This window comes from Salmo salar, chromosome ssa03 (assembly GCF_905237065.1).
Source record: "Salmo salar chromosome ssa03, Ssal_v3.1, whole genome shotgun sequence".
Taxonomy (NCBI): Eukaryota; Metazoa; Chordata; class Actinopteri; order Salmoniformes; family Salmonidae; genus Salmo; species Salmo salar.
In genome coordinates this window covers 71,808,752-71,821,433 of record NC_059444.1, presented here as the reverse complement: position 1 = coordinate 71,821,433, position 12,682 = coordinate 71,808,752, and the positions used below count along the sequence as shown (strand labels likewise).

At 44.3% G+C, this 12,682-nt stretch overlaps 1 protein-coding gene across 2 annotated transcripts; it reads right to left on the bottom strand.

Annotated features, from left to right (window-relative positions):
- Nucleotides 1-2,956: 2,956 nt before the first annotated feature.
- On the bottom strand, nucleotides 2,957-12,368 carry LOC106601562 (eukaryotic translation initiation factor 3 subunit D). 2 transcript variants are annotated; one of them, XM_045715262.1, is made up of 16 exons: nucleotides 12,096-12,368; nucleotides 11,259-11,384; nucleotides 11,105-11,150; nucleotides 10,807-10,943; nucleotides 10,627-10,712; nucleotides 10,444-10,516; nucleotides 10,114-10,235; nucleotides 9,297-9,429; nucleotides 9,029-9,176; nucleotides 8,695-8,825; nucleotides 8,442-8,527; nucleotides 8,080-8,209; nucleotides 7,831-7,973; nucleotides 7,481-7,673; nucleotides 7,146-7,245; nucleotides 2,957-3,062 (listed from the first exon to the last, which is right to left on the bottom strand). In XM_045715262.1, the coding sequence occupies exons 2-16, from the start codon at nucleotides 11,379-11,381 to the stop codon at nucleotides 3,046-3,048; spliced, it is 1,668 nt and encodes a 555-aa protein (XP_045571218.1). In that variant the 5' UTR covers nucleotides 11,382-11,384; nucleotides 12,096-12,368; the 3' UTR covers nucleotides 2,957-3,045. The 2 variants fall into 2 exon arrangements, with proteins under 2 accessions (XP_045571218.1, XP_045571219.1); XM_045715263.1 differs by having other exon boundaries at nucleotides 10,114-10,229.
- Nucleotides 12,369-12,682: the final 314 nt, after the last annotated feature.

The following is a 12,682-nucleotide window of genomic DNA, read 5'->3' as shown; positions in this document are numbered from 1 at the left end:
CACCATGGGACCACGCAGCTGTCATACCGCTCAGGAAGGAGATGCGTTATGTCTCCTAGGGGTGAACGTACTTTGGTGCGAAAAGTGCAAATCAATCCCAGAACAATAGCAAAGGACCTTGTGAAGATGCTGGAGGAAACAGGTACAAAAGTATCTATATCCACAGTAAAACAAGTCCTATATCGACATAACCTGAAAGGCCGCTCAGCAAGGAAGAAGCCACTGCTCCGAAACCGCCATAAAAAAGCCAGACTACGGTTTGCAACTGTACATGGGGACAAAAATCTTACTTTTTGGAGAAATGTCCTCTTGTCTGATGAAACAAAAATAGAACTGTTTGGCCATAATGACCATATTTATGTTTGGAGGAAAAAGTGGGAGGCTTGCAAGCCAAAGACACCATCCCAACCGTGAAGCACGGGGGAGGCAGCATCATGTTCCTCATCATCTTCCTATTTCGCAACAAAGCATCCTTCACTCATGCTGCCAAACATACCCTCGTAAAACTGACCATCCTACCAATCCTCGACTTCGGCGATGTCATTTACAAAATAGCTTCCAATACCCTACTCAACAAGCTGGATGCAGTCTATCACAGTGCCATCCGTTTTGTCACCAAAGCCCCATATACTACCCACCACTGCGACCTGTACGCTCTCGTTGGCTGGCCTTCGCTTCATAATCGTCGCCAAATACATTGGCTCCAGGTCATCTACAAGACCCTGCTAGGTAAAGTCCCCCCTTATCTCCGCTCACTGGTCACCATAGCAGCACCCACCTGTAGCACGCGCTCCAGCAGGTATATCTCTCTGGTCACCCCTAAAGCCAACTCCTCCTTTGGTCGTCTCTCCTTCCAGTTCTCTGCTGCCAATGACTGGAACGAACTACAAAAATCTCTGAAACTGGAAACACTTATCTCCCTCACTAGCTTTAAGCACCAGCTGTCAGAGCAGCTCACAGATCACTGCACCTGTACATAGCCCATCTATAATTTAGCCCAAACTACTACCTCTTCCCCTACTGTATTTATTTATTTTATTTATTTTGCTCCTTTGCACCATATTATTTATATTTTATCTCTGAACTTTCTTCAAACTACAAATCTACCATTCCAGTGTTTTTCTTGCTATACTTTATTTACTTTGCCACCATGGCATTTTTTTGCCTTTACCTCCCTTATCTCACATCATTTGCTCACATTGTATATAGTCTTATTTTTTTAATTTATTTTTTTTAATTTATTTTTTTTAATTTATTTTTTATTTTTTCTACTGCATCATTGATTGTATGTTGTTTTACTCCATGTGTAACTCTGTGTTTTTGTATGTTGTCGAACTGCTTTGCTTTATCTTGGCCAGGTCGCAATTGTAAATGAGAACTTGTTCTCAACTTGCCTACCTGGTTAAATAAAGGTGAAATAAAATAAAATAAATAAATAAAATGTTGTGGGGGTGCTTTGCTGCAGGAGGGACTGGTGCGCTTCACAAAATAGATGACATCATGAGGATGGAAAATTATGTGGATATATTGAAGCAACATCTCAAGACATCAGTCAGGAAGTTAAAGCTTGGTCGCAAATGGGTCTTCCAAATGGACAATGACCCCAAGCATACTTCCAAACTTGTGGCGAATTGGCTTAAGGACAACAAAGTCAAGGTATTGGAATGTCCATCACAAAGCTCTGACCTCAATCCCATAGAAAATTTGTGGGCAGAACTGAAAAAGCGTGTGTGAGCAAGGATGCCTACAAACCTGACTCAGTTACGCCAGCTCTGTCAGGAGGAATGGGACAAAATTCACCCAACTTATTGTGGGAAGCTTGTGGAAGGCTACCTGAAACGTTTGACCCAAGTTAAACAATTTAAAGGCAATGCTACCAAATACGAATTGAGTGTATGTAAACTTCTGACCCACTGGGAATGTGATGAAAAAATAAAAGCTGAAATAAATAATTCTCTCTACTATTATTCTGACATTTCACATTCTTAAAATAAAGTGGTGATCCGAACTGACCTAAGACATGGACTTTTTTTAACAGGATTAAATGTCAGGAATTGTGAAAAACTGAGTTTAAATGTATTTGGCTAAGGTATATGTAAACTTCCAGAAAATAAAGGAAAGCCGCACACTCGAAGAGCTCAGATGCATATGTAAACTTACGACTTCAACTGTATATTGGTAGTAGAAAGGAAACATTTAAAATTCTCCTTTAGTAATACAATTGTAGGCAGAAGTTGGTACAGAATACAGTACATGATAGCTCTCCCCAGGTTCTGCAAAATATCTAAGACATCCTGTAACTCATATAGCCTCCCCAGTCCTCCTTGCGTGACTTTCCCTGCAACATTTTAATAAATCTAACCTCCCCCTGACAGCAGCAACCATCTTGTCAGCAATTAAAAGCTCAGAAGTGGGTTTGACCAAAACTTGACCTTTCATCAAGGTGAACGAGTCAAAGCATCTTCTGGCAGCCTTGTGTTCTCAGAACCTCAGCCACAGTGGGGCCCAGACAAGAGTCTGAGCTTAGGCAGTTTCCACCTTCTGATAGTGTCTGAAGGGCACAACACTCAAAACAGGTGTTAACACACACACACAGAGAGGTCTCCTTACAGTTTATTGCAACACAATTGATTAACCCTTTAAAAAGGTATGAGACCTTGGTTTAACCCCCTTCAGAAGTAATCTGGGACATAGATCAGCAGTCAGATTTATGTAGCTCTGCCCACCAACTACCCAGTAACCATTCACTCAACCTTTATACAGAAAGGTCAAGTATCTAAATATACCAGAATACTCAAATGCTATCAACAATATATACACTTCACAGATGAGCAGAATAGGAATCCTCATCATGACTCATTTTGATGACTCATGCCTGCTTAGTGATTATTTTTCAGTAAGAAAATAATGATCTCTCCTTTTAGTAGGAGAAAATACAAAATAAATGGAAACAAGAGACAGTTTCTCAGATCTTTATTTGAATGTAATGAGGGAGTATTTTCTGTGTGATGCAGGCCACCTGGTCACTAGTGCAATTGCCACACCTTAGGGTTCTTGTTCATCTAGAAAAGGAGGACAGGGAGGAGAGAGAAATAAGGGGGAGAGAAAAGGACTTTAAAAATCAGTAAACATAAGTCATTCAGAACATGCAAAATGTATTGTACAAAAACTCAACTATTAATCACATTACTTACAAACCATTAGACAGAATACAATCACATAAATCATTTAAAATGTTCAGAGACCACTGGCCACACATTGTAATATATACAGTGCTTTTGGAAAGTATTCAGACCCCTTCACTGTTCCACATTGTAATCCATTTTAGAATAAGGCAGTAACATCGTTTCCCCCCCTCAATCTACACACAATACCCCACAATGACAAAGCAAAAACAGGTTTAGGCATTTTTGCAAATTTATAAAAAATACAAAACTGGGATTTCACATGTACATAAGTATTCTGAACCTTTACTCAGTACTTTGTTGAAGCACCTTTGGCAGCGATTACAGCCTCGAGTCTTCTTGGGTATATTGCTACAAGCTTGGCACACCTGCATTTGGGGAGTTTCTCCCATTTCTCTGCAGATCCTCTCAAGCTCTGTCAGGTTGGATAAGGAGCGTCACTACACAGCTACTTTCAGGTCTCTAGACCTTCCTGTTGGAAGGTGAACCTTTTTCCCAGTCTGAGGTCCTGAGCGCTCTGGAGCAGGTTCTGTACTTTGTTTGCTCTGTTCATCTTTCCCTCGATCCTGACTAGTCTCCCAGTCCCTGCCCTGAAAAACATCCCCACAGCATGATGCTGCTACCACCATGCTTCACTGTAGGGATGGTACTGGCCAGTTGATGAGCAGTGCCTGGTTTCCTCCAGACATGATGCTTGGATTTCAGGCTAAATAGTTAAATCAGACCAGAGAATCTTGTTTCGTATGGTCAGAGTCTTTAGGTGCCTTTTGGCAAACTCCAAGTGGGCTGTCATGCACCTTTTTACTGAGGAGTGCCTTCCTTCTGGCCATAAAGGCCTGATTGGTGGAGTGTGTGAGGAAAAATTGCAAGATTATGTTATAATACTTTTATTGCATCAAATGGTTGTTTTATTCGACAGAATAGAGTATTCTTAACTATTGTGTGTGTGTTCTACTGAGGATGGGCCTCTGTAAATCTCCTGTCAGTGTTATCTCCCAATGTCTTTAGGGTGATAAAACCTAAAGAGCATTCCAGAGCATGAGGTAATGTTTGTGCTATACCGTACCAGGGTGAGATGGTTCCAGTTTGGAGTAGCAGGACCAGACACCGGTCTATAGAATGAAAACTGTTGACACAGCAGATAGTGTCTGCTATGTATTATAGGTATCTTTCATACAAATCTTAACCTTGTGACCCACTCTATATATCTGTTGTTCGTCATGTAGGTTGAGAGGGGTGTATCTTGACTATAAAAGACCTTTGTACTTTTGTATCGGCGCCCTCAACGGATCATCAAATGATGATTTGTCGACCAGCCATTGCTATTGCAAAGCTCTCACTATTAAAGATTTAGTTTAAGTATAACTCTGACTTGTGTGATAAGTTTGTCCCTCCTCATTTGATAGTAAAGAAATGAACCACCACAAGTTCTGTGGAGATGGTTGTGTTTCTGGAAGGTTCTTCCATCTCCACAGAGGAACTCCAGAGCTCTGTCAGAGTGACCATCGGGTTCATGGTCACCTCCCTGATCAAGGCTCAGTTTGGCCGGGCGGCCAGCTCTAGGAAGAGTCTTGGTGGTTTCAAATGTCTTCCATTTAAGAATGGAGGCCACTGTATTCTTGCGGAACTTCAATGCTGCAGAAACGTTTTGGTATCCCAGATCTGTGCCTCGACACAATCCTGTCTCGGAGGTCTATGGACAATTCCTTCGACCTAATGGCTTGGTTTTTGCTCTGACATGCGCTGTCAACTATGGGACCCTATATAGACATGCGTGTGCCTTTCCTAATCATGTCCAATCAATTGAATTTACCACAGGTGCACTCCAATCAAGTTGTAGAAACATCTGAAGGATGATGACCCGAGCCTACCAGATGAGCTAAATAACTTCTATGCTCGCTTTGAGGCAAGTAACACTGAAACATGCATGTGAGCATCAGCTGTTCCGGACAACTGTGTGATCATACGCTCCGCAGCTGATGTAAGACCTTTAAACAGGTCAACATTCACAAGGCCAGACGGATTACCAGAGCGTGTACTCCGAGCATGCACTGACCAACTGGCAAGTGTCTTCACTGACATTTTCAACCTCTCCCTGTCTGAGTCTGTAATACCAACATGTTTCAAGCAGACCACCATAGTCCATGTGCTCATGGACACTAAGGTAACCTGCCTAAATGACTACTGACCCGTAACACTCACGTCTGTAGCCATGAAATGCATTAAAAGGCTGGTCATGGCTCACATCAACACCATTATCCCAGAAACCCTAGACCCACTCCAACATGCATACCGCCCCAACAGATCCACAGATGATGCAAACTCTATTGCACTCCACTGTCCTTTCACACCTGGACAAAAGGGACACCTATGTGAGAATGCTATTCATTGACTACAGCTCAGCATCCAGCACCATAGTACCCTCAAAGCTCATTAATAAGCTAAGGACCCTGGGACTAAACATCTCACTCTGCAACTGGATCCTGGACTTCCTGACTGGCCGCCCACAGGTGGTAAGGGTAGGTAACAACACATCCGCCACACTGATCCTCAACACGGGGGCTCCTCAGGGGTGCGTGCTCAGTCCCCTCCTGTACTCCCTGTTCACTCATGACTGCACGGCCAGGCACAACTCCAACACCATAATTAAGTTTGCCGATGACACAACAGTGGTAGGCCTGATCACCGTCAATGATGAGAGACTATAGGGAGGTCAGAGACCTGACCGTGTGGTGCAAGGACAATAACTTCTCGTCCCACTGAAGCTCAGTTGGTAGAGCAAGGCGCTTGCAACGCCAGGGTTGTGGGTTCGATTCCCACGGGGGGCAAGTATGTAAAAATGTAATAAAAATGTATGCACTCTACTGTAAGTCGCTCTGGATAAGAACGTCTGCTAAAATGACTAAAATGTTTTAAAAAATGTCTACGTGATCAAGACAAATGAGATGATTGTGGACTACAGGAAAAGGAGGACTGAGCATGCCCCCATTCTCATCGACGGGGCTGTAGTGGAGCAGGTTGAGAGCTTCAAGTTCCTTGGTGTCCACATCACCAACAAACTAACATGGTCCAAGCACACCAAGACAGTCGTGAAGCGGGCACGACAAAACCTATTCCCCCTCAGGAGACTGAAAAGATGTGGCATGGGTTGCATCACTGCCTGGTATGGCAACTGCTCGGCCTCCGACCGCAAGGCACTACAGAGAGTAGTGCGTACAGCACAGTACATCACTGGGGTCAAGCTTCTTGCCATCCAGGACCTCTATACCAGGCGGTGTCAGAGGAAGGCCCTAAAAATAATTGTCAAAGATTCCAGCCACCCTAGTTATAGACGGTTCTCTCTGCTACCGCACGGCAAGCGTTACCGGAGCACCAAGTCTAGGGCCAAGAGGCTTCTAAACAGCTTCTACCCCCAAGCCATAAGACTCCTGAACACCTAATCAAATGGCTACCCAGACTACTTGCATTGCTGCCCCATCCTTCTACACTGCCACTACTCTCTGTTACTATCTATGCATAGTCACTGTAATAACTCTACCTACATGTATATATTACCTCAAAACCGGTGCCCCCGCACATTGTCTCTATACCGGTACTCCCTGTATATAGCCCCGCTATTGTTATTTACTGCTGCTCTTTAATTATTTGTTATTGTTATACATTTTGTTTTCAATGGAAACAGAATGCACCTGAGCTCAATTTCGAGTCTCATACCAAAGGTTCTGAATACTTAAAAAGATAGAGCTTTTTTTGTGTGCAAATAATTCTAAAAACCTGATTTCGATTTGTTATTACGGGGTATTGTGTGTAGATTGATGAAGGGAAAACAGTTATTTAATTAATTTTAGAATAAGGCTGTAACGTAACAAAATGTGGAAAAAGTGAAGTGGTCTGAATACTTTCCAAATTCCCTGTGAACATAGTACAGGTACCGCATAGTGCAATGGTGGCAGTCCTCACCTTCCTCCTCCTCCTCCTCGTCCTCTTCATCATCATCATCTTCCTCATCTTCATCTGAGCTGAAGGTCCCGTCAGGCAAGCTATACACGCGGATCACTTGCTGTTGGCAAAAGCACACAAACCAACAATGATGATATTGACTCTCTGTAAGGAACACTAACATTTCTAGAGCTCTGTGTGCAGACACCGTCAGACAATGGGGGAAATCAACTACTACAAGTTGCAGAGACAAGTACTAGTCTTTCAAGTCATTGGCAGCGCTCTACAGAAACAGTCAAGTGCATGCTCTGCTCCATGGTCAGCGGTCACAGAGGCTCAATGGTCAGCAGGCTCACCTTGTTGGGGTCCTTGAGGATGAGGTACTTTCCCTCCTCCAGTTTGCGGCAGATGTCGATGACGCAGCGGAGGATGCCCCAGGCATTCTCCATGCTCAAGTTGATCTGGCTGGCAAACTCAGTGGGCTGGAACTGCTGGGTTCCCAGGACCACGTGGCGCGCAGAGTCCTTCGCGTGATAACGAGACACGTACCTGGAGACAGGAAGGCAGGGGATTTAACTGATGGAGGACGGTTGAATTGTTTTATAACAGAGGATGTACCAAGTTATTCAGCTCACAACCAAGTGAATTTATGGACAATTTGAAGGGGGAAAAATGGTTGCTGTGAACAGTATATAGTCGCACTGACCCTAGCTTGAGGTACTCTGAGCCAGCCAGCATGGCACAGCAGGTCCAGCGGGCCAGTTTGTAGCTGTTGTTCTTCAGCTCGGTGGCCAGAACAGCTCCTCTCTGAGAGTCCAGCTTCTGACGCCAGTCCACTCCATTACAGTGCTTAAGACAAGAACAAAACATTCAACAACATTAAGCATTTCATCCCCAGAGATCGTATCAAATATCTATTACTGTCTTTTCTGTCATCACTCGTTCCTCCTCTTACCCGGGAGTCCCACTCGTTGAGGGTCTTGACGTTGATGAAGGACACCTCTCCATTGGCCCCGGTCATCACTCCATCGTGCTCACAGCGTACAATCAAGTCAATGTCCTCCCCCAGCTTCCAGCGGCGGTACCTGACACAGAAACAGGTGAGTTTACAGGTCTACACAGCTACAGCCCTCAACACTAACCCAGAGTCCAGCAGGACACATCACATGGATCCATTTAAAAACACGAGTACCAAAAAACTGTAAAAAAAGACGACTTACAGATGTAAATGAACTAACTGTGATTAGATGGTCTGACTGATTAGATGGTCTGCAGTAGTGAGAGCAGCATGAGAGAGCAGCAGGGGTCAGTACCCACCTGTAGGCAACAGAGGCCACCTCACTCTTGTCTATGTCCTCCTCTACAAATGGGTTGGGGTTAGGGAACTTGTGCCTCTCCCCGCCCTGAGGGGAAACAAAGACACGGCATCCTATTAGAACTGAAAGAATTAACATCCAATTCAAATGTATTCTTTACAATGGCAGAAATGGTTGGACTTTTCCCACATCACACTCACATTGAAGGAATGTCACTAGACATGTCCATTGGTGTATAATTGTAGTGGTCTTACCATGCGCAGACACTGCTGGCTGAAGTTATGGTTGATGTAGGTAGCCTCCATGGCCAGGTTACGGGGCGAGTTGAAGGAGTTGCCCTCATCCTGTGGTGGCTCGTTGGCAGTCTCACTCACCGTCAACAGATCTGACACGTACAGTTACAGATGGATAGATGAGCCGATTGCACAAAAACCGAACGCACCCCTAAACATTGGCATTATGACAAGAAGACTTAAATATTAGAGAGTTTGATAAAAAGTATAACTACTGATTCACTAGTAAACAAGACTTCCTTGACCAGTCATAGATGGACCAACAGCTGAATAGATTAACTTGAGATAGCCTCACCAAAGTCAGAGTTGTCTCTCTTGTCGAAGAAGAGCTTGTTGCCCACTCTCTGCACAATGATGTCCCAGGAGTTGACTGAGCGCGTGCAGCACATCAGGGTGGCCAGGATGGCATCAGTGGCAAACACATTGCCCTGGGTCTTAGCCAACTGCAGAGAGGAGGGTATAGGGAAGGATTTACATCAGAGCAGGACTGAATCAATAATATGTTGCTCTGGCTTATTGTACCTGGCACAGTGCTGTACAAGTGTGGAATTGAGAGGGTGTACCTTGCGGATAACCGGGTCGTCGGTGGTGGTGACTGTGTGAAAGATCCTCTTGATGCTCTTGAGAGGCTTCTCGTTGCGAGTGGTGACGCGGTCGAAGGCCTTGTCGTAGTACTCCAACGCACCACAGCACTCACTGAGGGAGAAAGAAAATCAATTGACTTCATGTGGATATAATATTGTCTTCCAGTAGAAACAAAAAGGGAAAAAAAACAGACTAGACTCAATGCAGGTGAAAAGCAGCTTGAACATCATGCTATTCAGACTGTGGGGTTTGTTCTGAACTGTGTGATTGAGACACTGTAAAAAATATGGACAAAGCCATCGATGACATCACCCCATTGTTTCCTATGAGAATACTCAGTGGCGCATTTCATGATAAGGAAGTGTCATTTCAGCATGTCACCATCCTTTCACACAGAGGAGTTGTTGGAAACCTACTCTATGAAGTGACGTTGAAAGCGAGCTCAATGCTGCTCCCTCTCATAGAGTAACTCAAGTTGAAGGCCGAAAGAGGTACTGCATGCTGCCATTAGCAACTAGATTATTCTTATAACTTTGTCTGTGATTTTAAAGTAATTTGTTCAAGGACATACATCTGCTGAAATAGAAGCCATAATTGAATTGAATATTGTGTTTATATACATCCACAAATACTGACCACAAAGAGAACCATTTCCCCTTTCACTATAATGGGGGATCCTGTTTTGTGGAAACAATGCCTGCAGTACCGCGGTCGTCCATCAACTTGAACTCAATGCGAGGGGGCAGTCGTTCTCCCCTGGATTGAGCACAGATGCAGTGTTGATAAGTCACTCACATGTCAGTGGGGTCCTCCACCTCCATGTATCTCATCTTCATCAGCCTGGGGAAGTCCATCTCCTCCTTCACCTCCCAGTCACTCCGGACCTCCACCGACGAGTCCCGGGGTTTCAACTGGGCCTTGAAATGAAAGGTATGAGGGGGGAAAGGGAAAGGGGAGGGAGGAGAGACAGGCACGTATGGTAGCGTTAGCAGGTGTTTGTGAAGGCTGTTGCCAGAAACTTCATACGACTACATCAGATGTTATCTGAGGAGTATCACAATACGGTTCAGATGTCCGTGGAGGCACTGATAAAACAATCCACATGCATTGTTGATCTTCCCATACCTGGGATTTCTGGTCCCACTTCTGACGAACGCCAAACTGCTTCTGGAACTTTTTCTGTAGGCGCATGCGATCCCTGGACAGAACCACGTGAGATAAGACAGAGTTATAGAGAAAACCAGAACAACATGTGTTTTAGAAAGCCACATTAGCAGTGGATTGGCTAAACAACTGCAGGCAGCTCACCTCTCCTTCTGCTTGGCACTCTTCGGGAGGGTCTGCATATTGAACTGGGTCAGGTTCCTGCGGTCCTTGTCCCTGCGCAGATTCCTCTGTAAAAACAGAACATCCTGTTATAGAAAATGTGACACAGAAAAGCCTTTTTGGGGTACTGGGTGTGTGTGGTCGAGCAGGTTAGTCTTGTACCTGAGCAAACCTCATGCGGTTCCTCTGGTAGGCAGTCTTCTGCGTCTTGGCAGTGTCCACCAGCTGGAAGCTCGTCTCGTCCTCCTCATGGAAGTAGGCATACTGACTACCACCCCCAAACTGAGATGAATACTTGTCTGTCAAAACATACAACCAAATGTCAAATGATGGCATCAATGGTCTGAAATACCTCAAAATCAATATTGAATATAGACATTTAGAATAGGCAATATATTCTGGATTATGTTTACACCATATGATGTTATTATCGTGAATCCTAAAATACAATTTAACCCACTTGTGTATCTCTTGTCCTGGTAGGTTGCTCCTGTCCAATCAGCCACCTGCACAGATAGATAGAAAAGTAAATCAGTCAGCCTAATTTCCTCCTCTTGAAGTTGGGCAAACTGCTGTTTATAATTAAAGGTGAGAGGCAGCAGAGGAAGACCAACCTTTCCCAGGCGGTCTCCTTTGCTAAAGGGCTGGTAGGGCATGTCCTTAAACTTCTCAGGGACAGCACAGGGACCCCATCCAGAGGGATTGTCCTGGATCTCAGGGGCATGGAACTTCGCCATGGTCTGAGGTTAGGGCAGATGTTGTAAACATTTAAAATGAAAACGCAGATATGAACAATATCTAGTTACCTTATACTATGTATATTAGATAGAAATGTGGTGTACATACGCAAGTGGATGATCAGATTAGTAACCTAGGCCGCAGGGTCTCAGACAATGTCAATGAATAGCACTGTTTTCACTCAGCAATGCACTAACATTTGATAGGCATTTCAGTTTGCGCAGTGGCCTAGTCATCACGGACCCAGGACACATAACCATTGGAATGCTAAGAAACTGCTATTGATAGACTATTTGCATATTGCATAAGTAATGATCATGCAGAGAATGCAATGTCCAAAGTTATAGCTAACGTCGTTATCTACAAAACCCTAGCCTAAGCTTGCTAACGTTAGCCAGCTAGTATTATATTAGCAGGCGACCTAGTTAGCTAACTTAGCTAACCAAAAATGTCACAACACCAAAATATAGTAAGGGGATATTAATCGGGGACATCAACAAGTGAGCACAACTACGTTCTGTTTCCATATGGACACTATGGCAAGCTAATGGGCATGCTTGCTAGCTCGTTAGCCAGGTGGCAGATAGCAATCTGCTAAGCTAACGGCGGTGGCAGTAACATCCACTCGAGTACATCTCACATTATGTTTACCCTAAACATCATTGTAAACATGACATGTTCATACATCTTTATATGTCTTATTCGAATCTCACCTTTGAGATTGTGACGACCAAACGGCAGCTTTAATTCGGCCAATAAGCCGAGTCACAACTTTCTTCTAAAAGCGCCGTAGAAAAAGGAAGTGGAAAAGTACCGCAAATAGTTGTTTTCCGGCAGACCATACGCTTTGTTGCATATTGCTGCCCTTCACAGGTCGGAGTGTGAATTGCACATTTGTTCACAAAAAGTAAAATTGGGAAAAAAATGAATTGCACCACTATCTACCCCTAGATATACACCACTATCCCCAACAAATCCACCACCCCTTCACACTACTTTGGCCCTAACATCCCACACCAGTCCGTCACCCTGGGAGGCTGGAACCCCTTCTCTCAAATCCCCCTGTAGTTCTTCTGCACTAAAATCTCAACACCCAAAACGTCTCTGCTGCTTCTACCACCAAATCAGTCTTCTGGGATTTCCTTTCCACCTGTACAGTAATGACCATAGCAATAAATGCCAAGAAGTCAACCGTACTAAAGCACAAACTGTTTGGGTTACTCTGTACTGGCCCGATACTCACAGGGATCCTCTCAGGCTCCCTTACCCGTTGCTCGCCATCCTCTACTTTCCTCACTGT